This window comes from Bacillus rossius, chromosome 2, assembly GCF_032445375.1.
Source record: "Bacillus rossius redtenbacheri isolate Brsri chromosome 2, Brsri_v3, whole genome shotgun sequence".
Classification (NCBI taxonomy): Eukaryota; Metazoa; Arthropoda; class Insecta; order Phasmatodea; family Bacillidae; genus Bacillus; species Bacillus rossius.
In genome coordinates this window covers 87,577,132-87,596,822 of record NC_086331.1, presented here as the reverse complement: position 1 = coordinate 87,596,822, position 19,691 = coordinate 87,577,132, and the positions used below count along the sequence as shown (strand labels likewise).

General features: G+C 35.4%; 1 protein-coding gene across 6 annotated transcripts in view; it reads left to right on the top strand.

Annotated features, from left to right (window-relative positions):
• Nucleotides 1–19,691, top strand: part of LOC134529436 (nuclear receptor corepressor 2) — a 407,697-nt gene that overhangs the window by 151,917 nt on the left and 236,089 nt on the right. For all 6 annotated transcript variants that reach the window (XM_063363527.1, XM_063363531.1, XM_063363526.1 and 3 more), the window contains 3 exons: nucleotides 9,692–9,744; nucleotides 14,046–14,352; nucleotides 14,438–15,273. In XM_063363527.1, coding sequence (XP_063219597.1) covers nucleotides 9,692–9,744; nucleotides 14,046–14,352; nucleotides 14,438–15,273 — 1,196 coding nt within the window. The remainder of the gene's footprint in view (nucleotides 1–9,691; nucleotides 9,745–14,045; nucleotides 14,353–14,437; nucleotides 15,274–19,691) is intronic.

Below are 19,691 nucleotides of genomic sequence, written 5' to 3'. Positions count from 1 at the left end.
TACGAACCTTCTACATGTATCCAACAACCTGTGACAAACAATATACATTTAGTATCTATTCCTGTGCCCACAATCTCAGAATGTTTAGTATTATGGGGCATAAAATCGTTCAAATCATCCAAATCTACGGGTCCTGATGGCATACCTAATTTCATTATAAAAGGCTGCTCTGAATTATTAATCCCTCTTTTGCTGCATATTTTTAATTTTAGTTTACAATCCTCTGTTTTCCCGGAGAAATGAAAAACTGCTAAGGTGATACCTATCCGCAAAAAAGGCTCTAAACAGAATGTTAACAATTATAGGCCTATTTCTCTACTCAATGGTTTTTCTAAAATATTTGAAAAAATAATTTTTAGATTTTTAAATTTCCAGCTTAAGAACAGTTTATCGAGCAGTCAGCATGGTTTTAGGAAAGGTTTATCGACCACCACTAACTTGCTTACTTTTTTAAATCCTATACACAGAGAGGTTACCAACAGAGGGCAAGTGGATGCCTGTTATTTTGATTTAGCGAAGGCCTTTGACACTGTGAACCATTCTATACTTCTTAAAAAATTATTTAACTTTGGTTTAACTCAAAATTTTACAAACTGGTTTTCTAATTACTTAACTAATAGAAGTTTTTATGTTACAATTAATAACCACAATTCTTCCCTGTTTAGTATCTCTTCTGGTGTCCCTCAAGGAGGCACATTATCGCCTCTTCTTTTTAATTTATATATAAACGACCTGCCTCAAATTCTCAACCATTCTACAGGAGTACTTTTTGCCGATGATCTAAAAATATTTAGGAATATAATAACACAGAATGACTGTATTTTATTACAAAATGACATTTCCCAAGTAAACAATTGGTGTAAATTTAATCTGGTTACACTAAATAAACACAAAACATTTGTTATATCCTTTACAAGGAAATATCAACCACTTAATTTTGATTATATTTTAGAAAACTCTGTAATCACAAAATGTTCAACAATTAAGGATCTTGGTGTTATTTTAGATTCTAAATTATTTTTCCATAATCATGTAAACTATTTATACATGTCTTCCCGCAAAACCCTTGCTATGATCAAATTTATTACTTTTTATGCTACCAATTCAGACTCAATTCTCTCCCTGTATTTTGCCTTAATAAGGTCCAAATTAGAATATTGTTCAGTAATCTGGAATGACATCAAGTTGGCCGATGCAAATAAACTAGAAAATATACAAACACAATTAATTAATTTAATAAACTTAAAAAACCTTCCTTCACCTGCTTTAACTCCTCTTGGTGCACGTAGAGTATATTTAGATTCTCTGTTTGTTGAAAATTGTTTTAACGCTAAAATTAACTGTACTTATCTCCTGGAAACCACTGGGTTAAAAATACCACAATTTAATTCTCGTTTATATCAAACATATTGTACTCTACATAACTTTAATGACATAATATACCGATTAGTTAGGAATCACAATAATAATCAATTGTCTAAACTTAAAAATTTATCCTCTTAACTTGTCCTCTACTCACATGTTATATTTTATATTATCCATTTTTTTAATATATTTTGTGTATAGTTTAATAATTGTGTAATTAACATTTCGCTAAGTAATGTGTCATGTTATCTTGTCCTTTTGGTATTTATATCATTTCTGTTTTCATGTTTTGTGTTTATCCTGTGCTGTCTCTATTTATTGTGATAGTGTTCGTTTTTACTTGTTATGTGTCGTACTTGTTCTGTGTCGTGCCCACCTCTAAAGTCCCAATACTGTCGGTGGGCATGTTACAAATTTAAATAAATAAATAAAAAATAAACATTCAATAAGAATGTACTGGCCAAGTAGTAAGTTCAGTTTATGTAAGTTGTAATTTATCATGTCACTGCACCGGAAAAAACATCAGCAGTGTTATACATGGGCGTCTCTGGCAAATAAATTTTGGTGGGGACATCAAAAATTTTTTTTAATGCTACCTCTGTCAAGTTTCAGTTTGAACCATATTTTTTTGTTTATGCGACAATCTGTGGTAAAGTCATGTCGTAGCTGTTTATAAATTGAATTCTGTACTCAGATAACAAACTTAAGAGGAATAATCAATTAAAAAAGTATCACATGTACTGACAGGCACTACTGAATTGTGTTAACATATATCACTTCACTTACCTATTTTGAAATGGTGATTGGACCAAAGATTGTCCTGCGACGGTCACTGGCTGCAATAAATCTTGCTGCTAACTCTTCCAGGTTGAGAAGGTCTAGCAAATCTTGGTGTGTGTGGCAGATGATAACATTATTTAAACGTTTTTAAGTCATGCTGTTTCTTAAATATGTTTTTAGTCTTCGTAGGGAACTAAAACTCCTTTCAGCTTCGCATGAAGAAGTAGGTACTACAATCAAGAGGCGCACTAAGTTTTCAACATTCTTAAACATAGCCCTAACTTCTGGCGACATTTTTCGTAATATATTACGAACATCACTGACACACGAAACACCATACTTCTGTAGAAACATTTTCACCTCAACTGAAAACGATGCAACATCTATTTCTGAATAATTTCGAAGTAGACTGGTAAGGTTTTGTTCGTCCATACTTGATAACAATGTATCTTCTAATTTCCGAAGGCGCAAAAGATCGGCCTAAGCAAATGTCGATTCTAGACCTTTCAGAGCTGCATCAATTATGGCAAAATATTCTTTCCTGTAATAAACATTGATATCTTCAGGAACCCAATCTTCTCCCGAACCTTTGTACTTTCTTGGTATTCTCTTCATTCTTGGCAATGAAATGGAATTCAAATTACATGGTAAAATGTTTTTCATTCGCTCCTTGCATTATTTCCTCAAAACTTGCTTCGTTGCGAAGGTTTTGAATACTTTCTGAAACAATTTCAACAGCTTTAATCAATCCTGATACAGTTTGCTGCCGACTTTGAAATGACTTATTCAAAAACTCCAACATGTCAATTATTTTCTTCCCTAATAATAGACCCAATAGGGTTGTGCCGCATTCGAAGTGAGCCAATAGACCAGGTGCACTTGTAAGCTGCTTTTCGGTTTCAGAAATTTCTTTTATTGTTTCTAGTATAATGTCATATTTATCTAAAATTTCTCGAATTTGGTTACCTCTATACAACCATCTTGTAGGGCAGAGCGGTTTTAATTTACTGATATTACCTATTGAACCTTCAGATTTAGATTCAACTACAGAAACAAACCTTCCTTGTGCTTTAAATGAGTGAGAAAACAAGACACCTAACTCATGACCCCATTGCATTGCATTTTTGGAACAGGCAGAGACTTCGCAACTTTCCCTTATCACCAGATTCACACAATGAGCACCACAATGTACAAATAGTGCTAATGGCTGCCTCGTTTTAATTACCGATTGCACTTCATTATATATACCGCTCATATTGGCAGCCCCATCATACGTCTGTCTCCGGAGCATACTGACAGGTAGATTTAGTCTAGTTAATATGTCCAATTTAGCAGATGCTATAGCCCCACCTGTTGTGTCTGTTGTGCTGTAAAGTCCCAGAAAACTTTCATGTGGTTCAAGATCCGCGTCTATCCAACGAATGCAAATACTTAATTGCTCAATACCACTTATATCGCGGGTACCGTCGCAGAGTACGGAAAATATTGGAAGTTCTTGTGAACGAACACCTTTACAAATACACCTAACAATTTCATTTGCCATCATACCAAGCATCTCATTCTGAATTTCTGCAGAAGTAAACTTCTCTCTCTGTTTGTTAATCCACCCATTCAGATCAGAGACATCCTCTGATCGCAGATTTAATAAGCACTGTAGGTTTCCACTGCCTGACACATGGCCCCTTATTGCCAAACCTTGTCTCCCTAAAAATCTAATAGAGCTCAATATTTTTTGAAGGCATTCTTTAGCTATTTTCTGTTCTTGTTGTTTAACAGAACTCAGTTGCATTTCAATAGGCTGACTTAACTGACGATAACTTAAAACAGCTTGTTTATGAGAATCAGATTTTTCGTGAGCTCGAAATCTTTCCAGAGCTTTCTTCCAATTCTTGAAACCGTCCGTTGTGAATGAATTCTCCATTTTCTTAACAAGTATTTTGTCTGGATTTAAATGGCAATATCGATTGCAGTAGAAACAAATAATAATGTTTACGTTTTGTTCAATACTTAGCCATTTGAAGTCTTTAAACCACGAAATCTGAAACTGCAGGGTTCGTCCTTTTAGGTTTTGAACAGGAAAGTTCTCTGACAGTTGAAGTGGTTGATTTGGAAACAAATTCTTATCTGCATCATTTAAAGTAACACTAGAGCTAGCACTTTCAGGAACACGCACTGAAGTTCGTACTTCAACATTACTTTCATATTGTCAAAGGGGAAAAAAAAACAAGGAAGATAGATCGTAAGTAAGAATAAATCGTAAATATCCAAATGTTGGGGGGGGAAAAATTGTAGCTCTTTAGTCACTCGCTTGGCATCAACTACTCTTAACTTCATAAAATACTTTACTGTACCTAGGATCATAGGTTCGTCATCCCGTATAGGATGTGTGGTGAGAGCTGAACTAAGGAGATTTTGCAAAATAACATAATACTAAATTAAAATGATTTTATTTTTAAAGTCAAATAAAGTAAAATCAGTCTTGACGAACATTTACACAGCGGGATTAAAATTTACCACAACAATAATCTCTTCATTACTTCCTTAACTACTGAATAACCTTACAAGAGAGAAAGAGAGAACTTCACTAAACACTTCCCTAATCCTTACGAGTACATCTTAACTTATAATTAAAATCAAGACAAAGATCAAGCAATACTCACATTTTCCAATAAGCACCTCTTGATTGATTACTTTAAAAACTAACGTAGGGGCCTCTCCTGCCCTTGAAAACCCGAACGACCATTACATTTTAAAAACTAGGACTAACTAATCGTGACCTCTGTCGAGAGACCTAGCTACCGCCAGAGTCAGCTTGAAGACGATTACATGACGATCTAAACTTAAACTACATTACGAACTAAATGACTCGTTGCCACAGGTGGGGGCCATAGCCTCTGCCTGAGTGAGCCCCGAGCTACCACTCACTTGCGCTTAAATTTGCGCGCCCTGCCGCGCCTAGCAATAACAAACGCTCGTTATTGAAGCCAAATTTACTAAACAACTAACTAGAACATCTGGGAAGGCTACCCCCCTCTACCCCGACGTGCAGGCCACACCGCGCGGCTTGTTACGACAGCGCGCCCCAGTAACTGCGGCCCGTGGCTGCGCCAGGCGCGGCCGAACAAACAAACAAAAATCTGCAAGCCCGCAGCGCGCCGCGCCGGCCCCGTGCCCCAATTACATGGTCACGCCACTTGCGCTGACGAGTGAACAGAGCAGCCAGCCCAGAGTCCCGTCAGTAAAGTCCCTAAATTTGATTTACAACCCTGCAAAATTTTGAACCGCAACATAACCCTCCCCTCACAGCATGACAACTCTTACTCCTCGGGGTCTGTATTCACTGTTCCAAAACAAATTTCTCAAAAAAAATTAAAAATAATTTATTATTTTTAGAAAACAATAATTAACATTGAATTTACTATGGAGCCTGGAAATCTTAATGTCCCACAGCAGCTAACATGACTAAATCCCATGGAACCCCAGGTTTACCTAACCTGTGCCCAAAAATTTAAGCATACCAGGCTATCCCTGCACTGGTTTTACAGCATCACACACTATTTAGGGCCCCTGATCTGCCATCAGTCCCAAGGAGTTTTCCCACAACCCCTCACTACACAAGCACCTACCGCATTCCTCTCAAATGGCTATCGGTTTTACGGCATTCTTTTGGGATCCGACCATCAAGTTAGGGCTAACAGAACATTAAACCTCCAAAATTCCAAACTAATGTAAATCAATTAAACTTTCTCTGTAATTTCTTAAAATCAAAAAAAAATTATTCAAACATGCCAAAGAAACTTAAAAAAAATTCATAATCTTATCTTCCAGCCATTAAAATAAAAATAAATAGATTACTCTGTTTTCTCCTTAATAACTGTAAACAAATATCATGTCATGAATTTAACTATGCTTACTGGACTCTTAATCATAAAATCTCATTCGTCCTAATTAATAAACAACCGATTTCCTTAAAATCTCACTGTATCTCTCACACTCAAACTCCACTGGCTGAATATCTCAATAAATTCAAAAACAATTATCTAAACTCTTAGAGAAACTCCTCCCCAATTATTTAAATTACTTCACATTATTTTATTTCATTACTTAAAACACCTTACTCAAAAAAAAATTTATTCAATTAGCTCTCTTCCATTATTATTTGACAGAAAAAAAAACTTTCTCCTAAATTAATTTAAAATTCAATTTCACACTTAGGCAGGTACACTAACTCACTTCAGCAATGTTTCTCATTTCCTTTCTTCCTAACTGAACCCAATTTCTTACTTAACCCACAGAGAATTTACCTCCAGAACAACCAAAAATTTCGCTGTAGTGCCTATCTGCTATAGGCCTACTACACAGGGGACTCTAACCCCACCAACAAAATTCATTGAAGTGGTACCCTATCCCATACGGGATAGCCACTTCGGTACTACCCTGGGGATCTCCTGCCCCATACTACTAACAACTCAGGGTTCTCCTGACCCTTCATCACGTAGCCAGCCCATCTCCTATGGGTCTGCTCTACAATCCCTACTTCCCAGGGACACAACACCTCGCATTAGGGTCCCTCGCCCTAAAGAAAACATTAATTTTGTCTCTCTGTTCCCTTGGAGTAAATTCCCTCTACACACAAATAAACTATACTTCCACTTTTCTCAATGCTTATCCCATTTTGTAGTGTACCTCCTTATAACTGTTTACCCGTCCCAAAGATTATTTTTAAAACAGAGGTAGAATTTAACTAACAAAAACATAAACAACTTACAACGAAACACTTCTAGCCTATACATCATACACTTCTTAAAATAAATTACTTACATACTGAAAGTTCCTCTTCTCCTAAAACACACTTAAATTTAAATTATTAAATAATAGTCTATTTTCTTATCGCTAAGTTACCGTACAGTTGATCAAAACAAGGTCACGGCCGTCCACGTCTCTGTTCTCCGTACAAGCCCGTGACGTCACCGAATTCCATCAGGTTCGCCAACCATCGCTTGTCGGTTCTTCCGTTCACCGCTAGGTTGCAGCACCTCCCCGTCACGTGTTCACTCTGCCACGTCCAATGACGTGTCGTTCTGAAAAAACTCTCAACATTTTTCTTATTAAAACAAAACATCACTATAAATTCTTTAACTCTCTTTTAAATAAACTCTCGTTTTCTTTTTAATTCCTTTTTACCGTCTATCCTTCCGCTCGACTGATTAAATTCGTACGTCTCGTCTCCTACGCGCACGACAACAAAACAAACTTCACTTGAAAATAAATCCTATTTACGAGAAAAAACTTTATTTTAAATTATAATTCTCTTAACCTACAATCTTAAAATTTATTTCACTTAAATTAAACCACTTGCATTATCTCTAATAAGCATTTAAATTATAACGTATTCTCCTCACGTAATAATCCCTGATATAAATCTACAATAAATTCAATGACTTAAACAACTTATCGCTATAAACTTTATCCTTACAAGTATACTCAAATAAACATCTGTTACGTCAAAAAAAATCTCAAAGACTTCCTCCACTTAGATTAAATTCCGTAATCCTCTCCTCAAGTAAACTCTTATTAACCTGCTATCAGAAGCTTAAACTAACTAATAATAAACATTAAATCTCCCTCTCTCTCCAGAAATAGAACCTAGGTACCCGGCAAACTCCACCATATGTTAAAGGAAAAAGAAAAGAAAAGGAGGATCGTAAGTAAGAATAAATGGTAAGTAAGACTTAAATAAATCGTAAGCATCAAAAGTTACGGGGGGAGAGAATCGTAGCTCTTTAGTCACTCGCTTGGCATCAACTACTCTTAACTTCATAAAATACTTTACTGTACCTAGGATCATAGGTTCGTCATCCCGTACAGGATGTGTGGTGAGAGCTGAACTAAGGAGATTTTGCAAAATAACATAATACTAAATTAAAATGATTTTATTTTTAAAGTCAAATAAAGTAAAATCAGTCTTGACGAACATTTACACAGCGGGATTAAAATTTACCACAACAATAATCTCTTCATTACTTTCTTAACTACTGAACGACCTTACAAGAGAGAAAGAGAGAACTTCACTAAACACTTTCCTAATCCTTACGAGTACATCTTAACTTATAATTAAAATCAAGACAAAGATCAAGCAATACTCACATTTTCCAATAAGCACCTCTTGATTGATTACTTTAAAAACTAACGTAGGGGCCTCTCCTGCCCTTGAAAACCCGAACGAACATTACATTTTAAAAACTAGAACTAAACGACTAGTGACGAGGGCCATAGCCTCCGCCCGAATGCTTGAAGACGACTACATTATGACCTAACTTAAATTACTTTACGACCTAAGTAACTCGTTACCTCAGACGGCGACCATAGCCTCCGCCTGAGTGAGCCTGAATTCCTACATTACGAATGAACTAACTAAACAACTCGTTGCCACAGGTAAGACGCATAGCCTCCGCCTGAGTGAGCCCCGAGCTACCACTCACTTGCGCTTAAATTCGCGCGCCCTGCCGCGCCTAGCAATAACAAACGCTCGTTATTGAAGCCAAATTTACTAAACAACTAACTAGAACATCTGGGAAGGCTACCCCCCTCTACCCCGACGTGCAGGCCACACCGCGCGGCTTGTTACGACAGCGCGCCCCAGTAACTGCGGCCCGTGGCTGCGCCAGGCGCAGCCGAACAAACAAACAAAAATCTGCAAGCCCGCAGCGCGCCGCGCCAGCCCCGTGCCCCAATTACATGGTCACGCCACTTGCGCTGACGAGTGAACAGAGCAGCCAGCCCAGAGTCCCGTCAGTAAAGTCCCTAAATTTGATTTCAACAACCCTGCAAAATTTCAAACCATGACAATATTCATTTAATAGTGTACTTGTTGATTCTTCCTCACATTTACGCTTCTTAATTTTAATAACGAACTTATCCATGTTTTCATTAATATATATAACACCTAAATTCGCGAGTAACTAAAACCACAACCACTCCTACAGTTGGAAGCTTCGGAACTGGCATATTGATGTGTGTGTAGGTGTGTGTGTGTATGAGCGGATTGAAGGGCGTTGGATCATGTTACTGGAACGTACAGATAACGATAGCAGCATCTCATGTTCTTATTGGCTTTCAAAGTGCCGCCCGTCGAACATAATACTCCTGAGATACACAGTTATTCTTCTACGTGTTAGGGTTTTTTCGAAGAACACATTTCTAAGAAGAGAAGGAAAAAGACTTACTTTTTCAATCATATGATTTGTGTGTAGATATTAGCTGATACATGATCTACTAATTTATTTCATTAATGTAATTACACGTATTTTATAAAAATTAAAATACTATAAAACTACTGGTTGTACTTGAAAATATTGGGGGGGACGTATCCCCCGCGTCCCCCCGCCAGAGACGCCCGTGGTGTTATAACAGTCTATTAGCCCACAAATGCTAAATTTATTACATGAAAGGTGGTAGGTATACAATTAGCTAATATTGTGTGAACCCTATTCAATCTTACTGTTTGTATTTTACACTAATTTTTATCCTGTGATTTTTTTTTCAGCCTCTTTACAATCAGCCATCTGACACAGCAATTTATCATGAAAATAAACGAAGGTATGTGTACATGTGTTATGCACATGTCAAATGTAAAATATAAAAATGTCAACAAACATAGGTGCAGAAATGCTTCTATTAATAGTACGATATGTACAATATGTACAATATGTACAATATGTACAATGAGGTGCACTGAATCCTTGTGATGTGGTATGCCATTTTGGAAAAGTATGCAACTAACCATTCAGGAACCCATAATATACTAGTAAAGTGATGTACTAGTGAACTGCATGGAATCACTCTGTAATACCTTAGCTAGCAAACACATGCATACAGTAGAACCCCGATTTTACGAAGTGCTATGGTTACCGTAAATGTTTACTCTAAATCAATGTTTCGTTAAATCCGATTTACCTATTTTTAATGACCCCCACACTCATAATCACGTCCCTACGTTTCCATATCTTAGACAGGGTCGACGCTGATATCGTGTGCTGCCGTGCTATCTCAGACTTTGTCAAATTTCCATCTTCAACGTTTTTGATCTCGCTCGTACGGTCCCCGGTTCGTACGTACACCTCGGTCGTACATACAGATTTTCAGAAACCGTGAAAAATGAGGCATAAAATAAAAAGAAATTTTAAAATATGTAAAGTGTAAGAAATACGTTAAAGTTTATTAAAATACAGTCGCAACCTGCAGCGTTTATAACAAATACGAGCTACATACACATTGCGTCACAGTAAAAAATTTAAAAAAAAATGGCCGCAAATTGATGGAAATTTACCGTCAATAGCGCGCCGTACGCGGAGAAAGGTCATTGTACTCGGTCAGCTGTTGTTAAGGCGCGGCGTAGCCGCCGGCTGGCTTTCTTTGTTCGCTGAGCTGCGCAGCACTTATAAAAAACGTATTCCAAAAACTAAACACAGCGCACAAAGCTCTTACTGAGAATAATAGAGCTCTAGCAAACCGTATGTATTCCGTACTGAGTAACGGGTGCGCCATTTAGTAACGAGTAACGAAACGTTACACACGGCTGCATCTCGTTACTTGCATTTTTCGTATGTTTCACGCATGCGCGCGCATATTCGATGAATTTGCGTTACAAAGAACGATGTTTGTTTATTAAGTAAAGTATAATTTGGAAATTCGTTGTCAAAGTTTTTTACTGTTTATTAAAGGTATTGTGTGTGTAGACAAAGTTTGAGATTGGAACAGAAACAACGTAAGAAAGTATTGTTTACAAATTAGAAATATGTATGTTTTTGTTTTTTATTATCGCGTATTTTCACGTTTTTTTGTTCTTATCTTAAAAGAGATAATATATAAAAGCCGCTCTAATGAGATTTAATTGTTTCTTGGTTAACAAAAACTGTTAATTATCAAATATTGTTAATTGTTTATATTCTATTTATTATTATTTACTCGACGTCATACTGTACGCGTACGCAATACGACTCGATTCGTTTCTGCAACATAACAGAGCATGTTATGCGGTATCAGAAGTAACAAGTAACGTAACGTGATACGATAGTAACGAGTACTAATTGTTATAGTATTAATACATACGGGTACACTTTTTTTCGTTACTTTTACACCTCTAGAGATTAATGATAATGGCGTATTGGTGTGACGTGGTCACAAGTTGAAAAAACCTGGATGATGGGAAAGGGAATATTTGGAATTGTGTGATTATTGGCTAGCACTGTTACTATGCGGGCGTGTTTGGAAGATAACATGGTGAGTCAAGCCAGGGATAGTGGAGGGGGAGGTGGATGCGGACAAAGAAACCCTTCATGACATGTGTCGCGGACAGTCTATCTATCCAAGCGCGCGCAATGGCACGCACCTACGCAATTCAGTTACAGCGCCCGGAGTTTTTAAGCAATTTGAACAATTTTTTTTAATTTTTTCGTATTTGGACAGATGATGCAAAGGCACATATTAATATATAGTACCTCCATTCTATTACTGACACCACAGAGTGTATTTTTTTAATAAATTGGTGTTTTTTGATGGTTCCTGAAAACGTTTACGTTAAATCGCTGTTTTCGTTAAATCCGTGTTCGCAAAATTGGGGTTCTACTGTAGTTACAACCAAAATGGACAAGTATACCTGTAAATATATGGTTGTGTTGTGTAATATATATATGATCAGACTTGGCATTTCATGTAACAGTGAATCAGTGTATAGTAGTAAACTGAAACACTTCTGAACTTGGTTCATTGACAGTTCTGCCTCCTTTACTTGTTCATAGGTTTGAGATGTATTCTAGATATAGCCTGGAAAGACATTTATCCAATTAAAATTTGCACGTTAAAGAATGGATCATATAAGGAACATATTCGCATGACTTTTTTAATAATATTTTATGAATTTTTTTATAAGTAAATGTTGCAACTTAAGCTACAATGATTTTCCATCACCTAAAACACTTTGTTAAATATTTTGGTCCAGTACCAAATCATATACAAAATTAATTTAATTATTATTGTAATATTATAACATTAAAGTAGCAAAATTATTTAATTTTAGTTAACTTTTAAATAACTTAGTTGGAATCTTCAAATTGTTCCTGCAGAGAAATATCATTTTTTTATTACCCTCTTTCTCTCCAAGGATGTGCTGCAGAAATTGATAAAAATTTTTGATCAAACATGCAGTAGGTGAAGTGTATGAACCTGATATTAATCAGTATTTGAGAATATTTATTAAAATTATAATTTTTGATTATATTTCAAAAATTTATTATTTAGTTTATTAATAATAAAATTAAGTTTTATAAAAGTGAAGTATCTATTTTTGTTCATATTTACTCAATAACTAAAACAATATTGTTTTTTTTTTTCTGTATTTTATTTGGAAGAGCATGAAAAAACTTACGCTCACTAATCTTTTTACCAAAATGCTTTGTAATTAATTGTTAACGTTATTATAATCAATATTGTTAAATCTGTAGAAATATTGACAGGGTGACCACTCGACTGGGAAAATTGCGAAACCTTGAATTAACAGTGAATTTTTTGGTGCTGGGAATTCCAGGAGAAAACTGGAAATTTTTGAAAGCCATTGGAAAAGAGCTTAGTTTGAAAACTGCATGCCACATTGCTCACAAACTGCATCATTTATACCATTTTTGTGCACTGTTTACAGCTTTGTTAAAAAACTACTTGCCGTGCCTACAGGCTATGTCACACATACCATTTTTAAATGCTGTGTACTTGCGAACCTCGGTAGCAGATGTGACATGACATATGGGTGCCGTTGCCATGGAAGGAAGCATGTCATTTAATTTCTGTCAGGAACAAAAGAATGAGAATCTTCCTAACAAAGTCATCATTGCTTACATCAAAGGACAAATTAGTTGACAAATTTACTAACTTGTTTTTCGCTACCAGTAGGCAGTACAAATTAAATTAATATTTGTTTATTTAAAATGTCAAGAAATAGTTTGTGTTTTTAATTGTTCTCATAATCAATGTGTCTACAGGTCACAAAAGTCACAAAAAAGTCCCGAAATAAACATCAATGATGCTGACAATCACAAAACTTTAATTTCCAGCAGCCTATTGCTTAAATAGCATTTGTTTTATGACACCTTACTTTGGTTTATAGTTCCTTATTTAATATAAATAGTTGGAGATAGTCTACTTATATCATTTTAAAATTTTCAGCTGTCTAATATAAAAATTGGCTCATTCGTGGAATATTATCTCCATTTCATGTTAAGTTTGATTTTGCATTATATATAAAAATTACCTTATTAAATGAAATTTGTTAAAACATTTTATTAAATGGTACCTAATTGTGGTCACCCTGATTTGTGAGACAGTAATGAAGTAATTAGGTTATTTGTTATGTATTTTTTTTTAAATTGCAAATGTGGTACGTGTTTTTGATTGTCTATGTGAGTTTTTTTACATCACCATTAATAGCTGGGAAATTTAGCTGGAGAAAATAGTGCATTTTCGATTATTTTTGTGAATTTACTTAGGAAAAAGGTTATAGTTCAGTAGTATTGCCACATAAACATGTATAATCCTGCAGTAGAATCAGGGTTTGGGAAAGAGTAACTTCTTGCCTGACTGTTTGGGAAGGATTCATTTCAGTTCTTTCAAAAAAAAAAAGTCATATGTAACCCACAAACTCTGTTATGAATTTTCTCAAGGGTCTTACAAAAGTAGACACAAATGCATACTCAAATGTAAGATGTCATTGGTGGGTGCCCTTAACTATTTATTTGAATATCTTTAAATGTAATTCCAAAAATATAATAGGTTTCATTACTCATTGTTAATGATATGTTATTGCCATTTAGTTCACTTCTTATAATTCACATTCTGTTGATTTTTTGTAGGCATTTGACATTCAAACATCGGCTGATTGAACACTTGAAGATAAAACAGAAGGAAAGAGAATTCCGAGAGAAATATTTAACAACAACGTACTCTAAGATGATGCAAGATTGGCTACACAAAGTAGAGAAAATTGAATCTTCTCAGAAACGTAAAGCTAAAGAAGCCAAAAACAGGGAATTTTTTGAAAAAGTGTTTCCTGAATTGAGAAAACAGAGAGAAGATAGGGAGAGGTTCAATCGTGTTGGAGCACGCATAAAGAGTGAAGCTGATCTTGAAGAAATTATGGATGGTCTTCAAGAACAGGAGGTAAAATAATTTTTGCTCAAATATTTTAGTTGTATGTTTGTTATTTTAGTTTTCATGTCATGTAGAATTTGGTTTGTCTGTTTAGAATGAAGATAAGAAGATGAGGTCGTATGCTGTTATTCCTCCCATTTTACTTCCTCCGCACCAGAGGGAGGTGAGATACAAAAGTTCAAATGGTCTAATTGAAGATTTTGCAGCCGAATACAAGGAAAGGCAGCTGCTAAATGTGTGGACGGATGCAGAGCGTGATGTATTCAAAGACAAATATCTGCAGCATCCTAAGAACTTTGGTGTTATAGCATCATATTTGGAACGAAAAAATGTGTGTGAATGTGTTCAATATTATTACCTGAGTAAAAAGACTGAAAACTACAAACAGTTACTCAGGAAGTCCCGTCAAAGAACACGAGCGAGTCGAAATAATCCGCATGCAAAACCAAACGCCACGTCTCAGAATGCCTTAACTGAAGTGTTGAGTGGGGCACCAGGTGTAACTACGAGGTTACAGAGAGAGCAGCTGGCAAAACAAGAACAGCCTAATACAAGTGTTATGAATAGTGTTAATTCCAATACGTTAATGCCAGTTGCTAGTGGTGAATCAATGTCGTTACTTGATGACCGTGATTTAGGTTCCCCAATAGCGACTGTAGCCACCCTTGAACAGTTGTCACCATCAGCAGTATTGTCTGCAACTACAACTGTAGTGGCATTAGTACCTACCACTACCACCTTAACTGTTGCGATACCAACAGTTGCCTTGTCTACAATTCCATCCTCAGTTCCTTCAGTGACAGTTACACCGCCAAGTGTAGAAATTCCAAACAATTTTATCAAAAATGGCAACAATAACAATGTCATACGAGTAAAGGAAGAAGATGTGAGTGATTTAGAAATATTTAATAAGGAAAACAAAATTTCCAGGTAAGTGTGTTGTTCAAAATTAATAATTTAGAATAAGATTTTGGCTGTGCTTATGTATTGTTTAGTCTGATTACATAATTAATTTTGTTGTTAGTGGACTGAATATTATAGGTAATATTTTTTTTTTAGTTAGTACTGATATTGTCATGTGCTTGAATGAGCTATGCCAGGTAAATCATTTTTGGTGCTCTCATAATGTCTTTATATATTATTATGTATGGTATCATGCGAGCAAAGAACCAGGAATAACGTAAGTTTGTATGACTAATAGTAATAGAATTTGTGTAGGATGATGGATGTCATTGTTACAATGGTGTCATGTGCCACTGAACTGGAACATCCATGGATTTTTACCACTCCAAAATGTAACTGTTTTATTTCATCAATTAGCATTTTTTTAAATTATGCCTTTTATATATATATATATATATATATATATATATATATATATATATATATATATATATATATATATTGTGCAAGAGAAATGCATTAATATTAGGAGAACATTTAAGTACTTTCCAGCCTTGGCAACACTAGAAAAGTGTAATACATGGCAACAACATTCTGTTAAATGTACTAAAGATGTAATATATAACAGAGCATAAAATTTATAATTAATTTTTAACTAAGAAAAATACCTTAGTGAGTAAATGTCGACTCTTTCAATCAAAGAATTTTACTATAAATATTATTAGTCACATAAAAAATTGTTATGAAAATTACACTTTTCTTGTAATTATATAAAATGAATATTGAAAGCTTTAAGTACTTTAGATAAACAAGCAATTAATGTAAAGATGAAATAGTAATCAAAACATGCTTTGGCAGCAGTGTAAAGATACCAAAGGAGTGAAATTTTTCCAGGCATTTTGATACAAAAGAAAATGATTGAATTATACTAATTATGTATGCATACTGTACAGTTTTACTGTTCAGTATTGGTGAATAATAACAGTTTTAACTGTAGATAATTATTGTACACTATAAATAGGATGTCCTCATTCTGGAAAGTCAGGGAAGTTGAAATTGGTCAGGAAATTTACTTTAAAACCTGGGGAAAGTCGTGGAAATCCCTCAGTTATAGTAATTCTAGGAGCAATGTCATGCTCGAGCATGCCACACCCATACTTTGAACAATTTTTTTTTCCATATGGTGTTAAGTGCAGTCACACATGCAATAAAATGACGTATGTAATGTTTTGTTCGAAATAATACATCTATAGGGATGGTGGAGGCTGGATTGTCATAATTTCTTTCAGAAAATTTCAAAATAGGTGAATTACTGGAAAAAATTTGTCAGGAAAATTTGTAGTTTGGGTCATGGAAGGTCATGTAAAAGTCAAAAAGTTTGTTCACATATTTGTGTAACTTTTTTTAGTACAAGAGTTAGATTTTATTTTTACAGAAAACTTAAAATATGATTTTTTTTAACATCAAATCAGTAACTGATATGATACGAGCATGACCCAAAAATACTGTTCTTTTTCCAAAATAAATTTATTTATTACAGTTTTTTTCCCCCAAAATTTCTAGTCACCTTCAAAGTACTCACCATTATATGCGATGCACTTTGTTACCACTGTAAGCACCTCTGGAACTCTTGAACTTTCATATCCTCCAGTGCCCTTTGCGAAGCTGTTTTTACCCCCTAAACACATGAAAACGCTTTCCTTTTAAATTTTTCTTTATTCTAAGGAACATGAGAAAGTTGCACGGGGCTAGGTCTGGCGAATTATGGAGGGTGAGGAACGATAGACCACCCCTAAGAGGCCAAATAGCGGTTCACTCGTGAGTCCGTATGTGTGGGGGTGTTTCCTGCCGACACCCTCTCGCAAATGTCTTAAAACTTATAAATAAAAATGCTGGTTAACAGTCTGTTCAGGGGGAACAAATATTCCACGAACATTAAAAAAGACGATTATCGTCTTAACATTCAGCCTCACTTGGCTTGCTTATTTTGGTCTGGGGGAGTTAGGAGTCTTCCACTAGCTTGATGCTTGTTTGGTTTCTGATACCCGTAACACCAACTCTTATCACCTGTGATGACTTTGGTGAAAAAGGCTGGATCACTTTCAATCTCTTTTTTTCAAGTCCTGGCTCAAATTCAATCAATTTTTTTTGATCCTGTTTGAGAAGGCGAGGAACAAATTTAGCGACAACAAGTCTCATTTTCAAATCCTCAGTCAAAATCTGCTGGCACAAGCTGCAACTCACTCCTGTCTGTTCTGAAATTTTGTCGATTGTGAAACAAGGAGCCTCGTTGATTTTCTGGCGGATTTTTTCAATGTTTTCATTGTTTTGAGATGTTGAAGAGTGCCCAAAACGAGCATGGTCTTCACACTCATCTCACTACATTTAAAGTGCCCAAACCACTCAAAAACTAGTCTGCGGCTGATAGCACCCTCCTTGAAAGCCTGTTGACGCATTTGGTAAGCTTCCGTGGTTGATTTTTCAAGCAGGAAACAAAATTTCAAACACACGTTTTGTTATTTTAAATCTGCCATAACGACATCGCAGGCGAAACACTAGAAACGCAAGAGAAAAACAATACTACCATCAAATGGTAACCTACAAACTGATGCCATCTGGGCAGTTGTTTAATGAAGGTATCTACTAACTCCATCTAGCGGGAGAACTCTCTACTACATCTGCAAATGGCAGCGCGCTCTCATTTTGGTTTTTTTGGATCCCCCCTCGTAAATAATTCCAGTATATTAGCGTATTAGATATTAGTGAAGCAATATTGTTTGCTATGTTTCACGGCATCTCAAAATAAACCATTTTCAGAAAATTTTTATTTAGTCCATGTTAAGGTCCTGCATCAGCAAGATAAAAAGATCTGTGGGAGGATGTTTCAAAAAGCCAGCAGCACATCAATATAGTTACAATAGATGTTTGCTGACAGTAGACATTGCCTTTCATGGCTACCTAGGCTTCCAGGTTGATGAAATTACTTTGTGACTTTTAGGCATGCTTTGTTACATTTCGAGGGAGTAATGGGTATATGCCAACTATCATAAATTAATTTTTTCTGAGAGTTAATAATTTTTGAATAAATAGTTAAAAAAGTGATGGGAGGAGAGATAAAGAGAGAGAAGACAGGAAGAGAAAGTGGAGAGAAGAGAGGTGAGAGAGACAGATAGATAGTCAGAAAGAGAGATGGAGTGCGATAGAGATAGAGAGAGAGAGAGAGATAGCTAGGTAAAGAGGTAAAGAGGTAAAGAGAGACCTAGAATACCTTTGAATTATGTACATCAAAGTTTTTTCACAGTTCATTCTCACCTTGTACCTTCTGCTTCAACCTCTGATCAAAAAATTCTGATATCCATTGGGTTGTTTTTTTCTCAAGTACTCTTTTCTGTTGCCTTGCCCATTTCATGAAAGAATTAACACTGTTTATTTAAAGAAAAAGGTTTTCTGGTAAACCAAACACACATTTAAAAGTTATTCCATGCACTCGTAACCTATTTATCATAGAATAAAAATGTGTTTTGTTGCCAAGTTGTCCAGCACTTCATTATTTACTAGTTAATATCTTGTGATTGTTGGATACCACAATGGTATGCATATCTATGGAATTTATGTTGACAACTGAGAAATTAACTTCATTATAGTAACTATTTATTGCAAATAAACATTCAGTTAATGCTATTATTTTTATGTTCCTGTATATACATACAGATATTTAAAAATCAGTTTGAGTTACCTTATTCCCAGTAGTTAAAGACATTAAATAGTCCCATTTCATGTTGAAAGTTAACAAATGAAAACAGGGGGCAAGAAAAGTGAGAATTTGTTTTATCACACTGTCTAGGAAGTATTTAGTTATTTGTAGTAGGTTATTTTTATAATCCATATTCCTTGATGTGATGAATAACCACCTGCCATTGATGATGAGCACCGGTAGGTTGAAATGCTGGTATACATAAGCTATCCCCACGTTCTCCATAAAAACCTGCAATCTTCTACCACAGGTTTATCAAGCGTGGGAATTTTTTATAATGCCTAACCTGTGGTAGGTGAGGGACAACTGTACTGGAGGCTTAAATGTGTTTATTTAACAAGAAACTAAGCAGGTGGACTGATTTTATTTAAAAATACCGAGATTCTTGCTTTTCATGTAGTTTGTCTGGGATTTCACAGATACAGACTATGACATGCAAATCTATTGGAAAATCTAAGTTCGAAACCATCTTGTAAAAAATTTGCAGTCTCCTTCTTGTAGATGTCAAAAATGACTTAAGTTAAGTGATGTGACACTGCTGTGCCAGTTATATTAACTCACATACTATAAAAACATGTGGAATAACAGTGATCACACATTTTATTGCCTTGCCACATGTGTTTCATTAAAGGAACACTATTAACTTTCATCTATAAGAGGTGTTGAAGTTTGATCCACATGCGGTGACTTG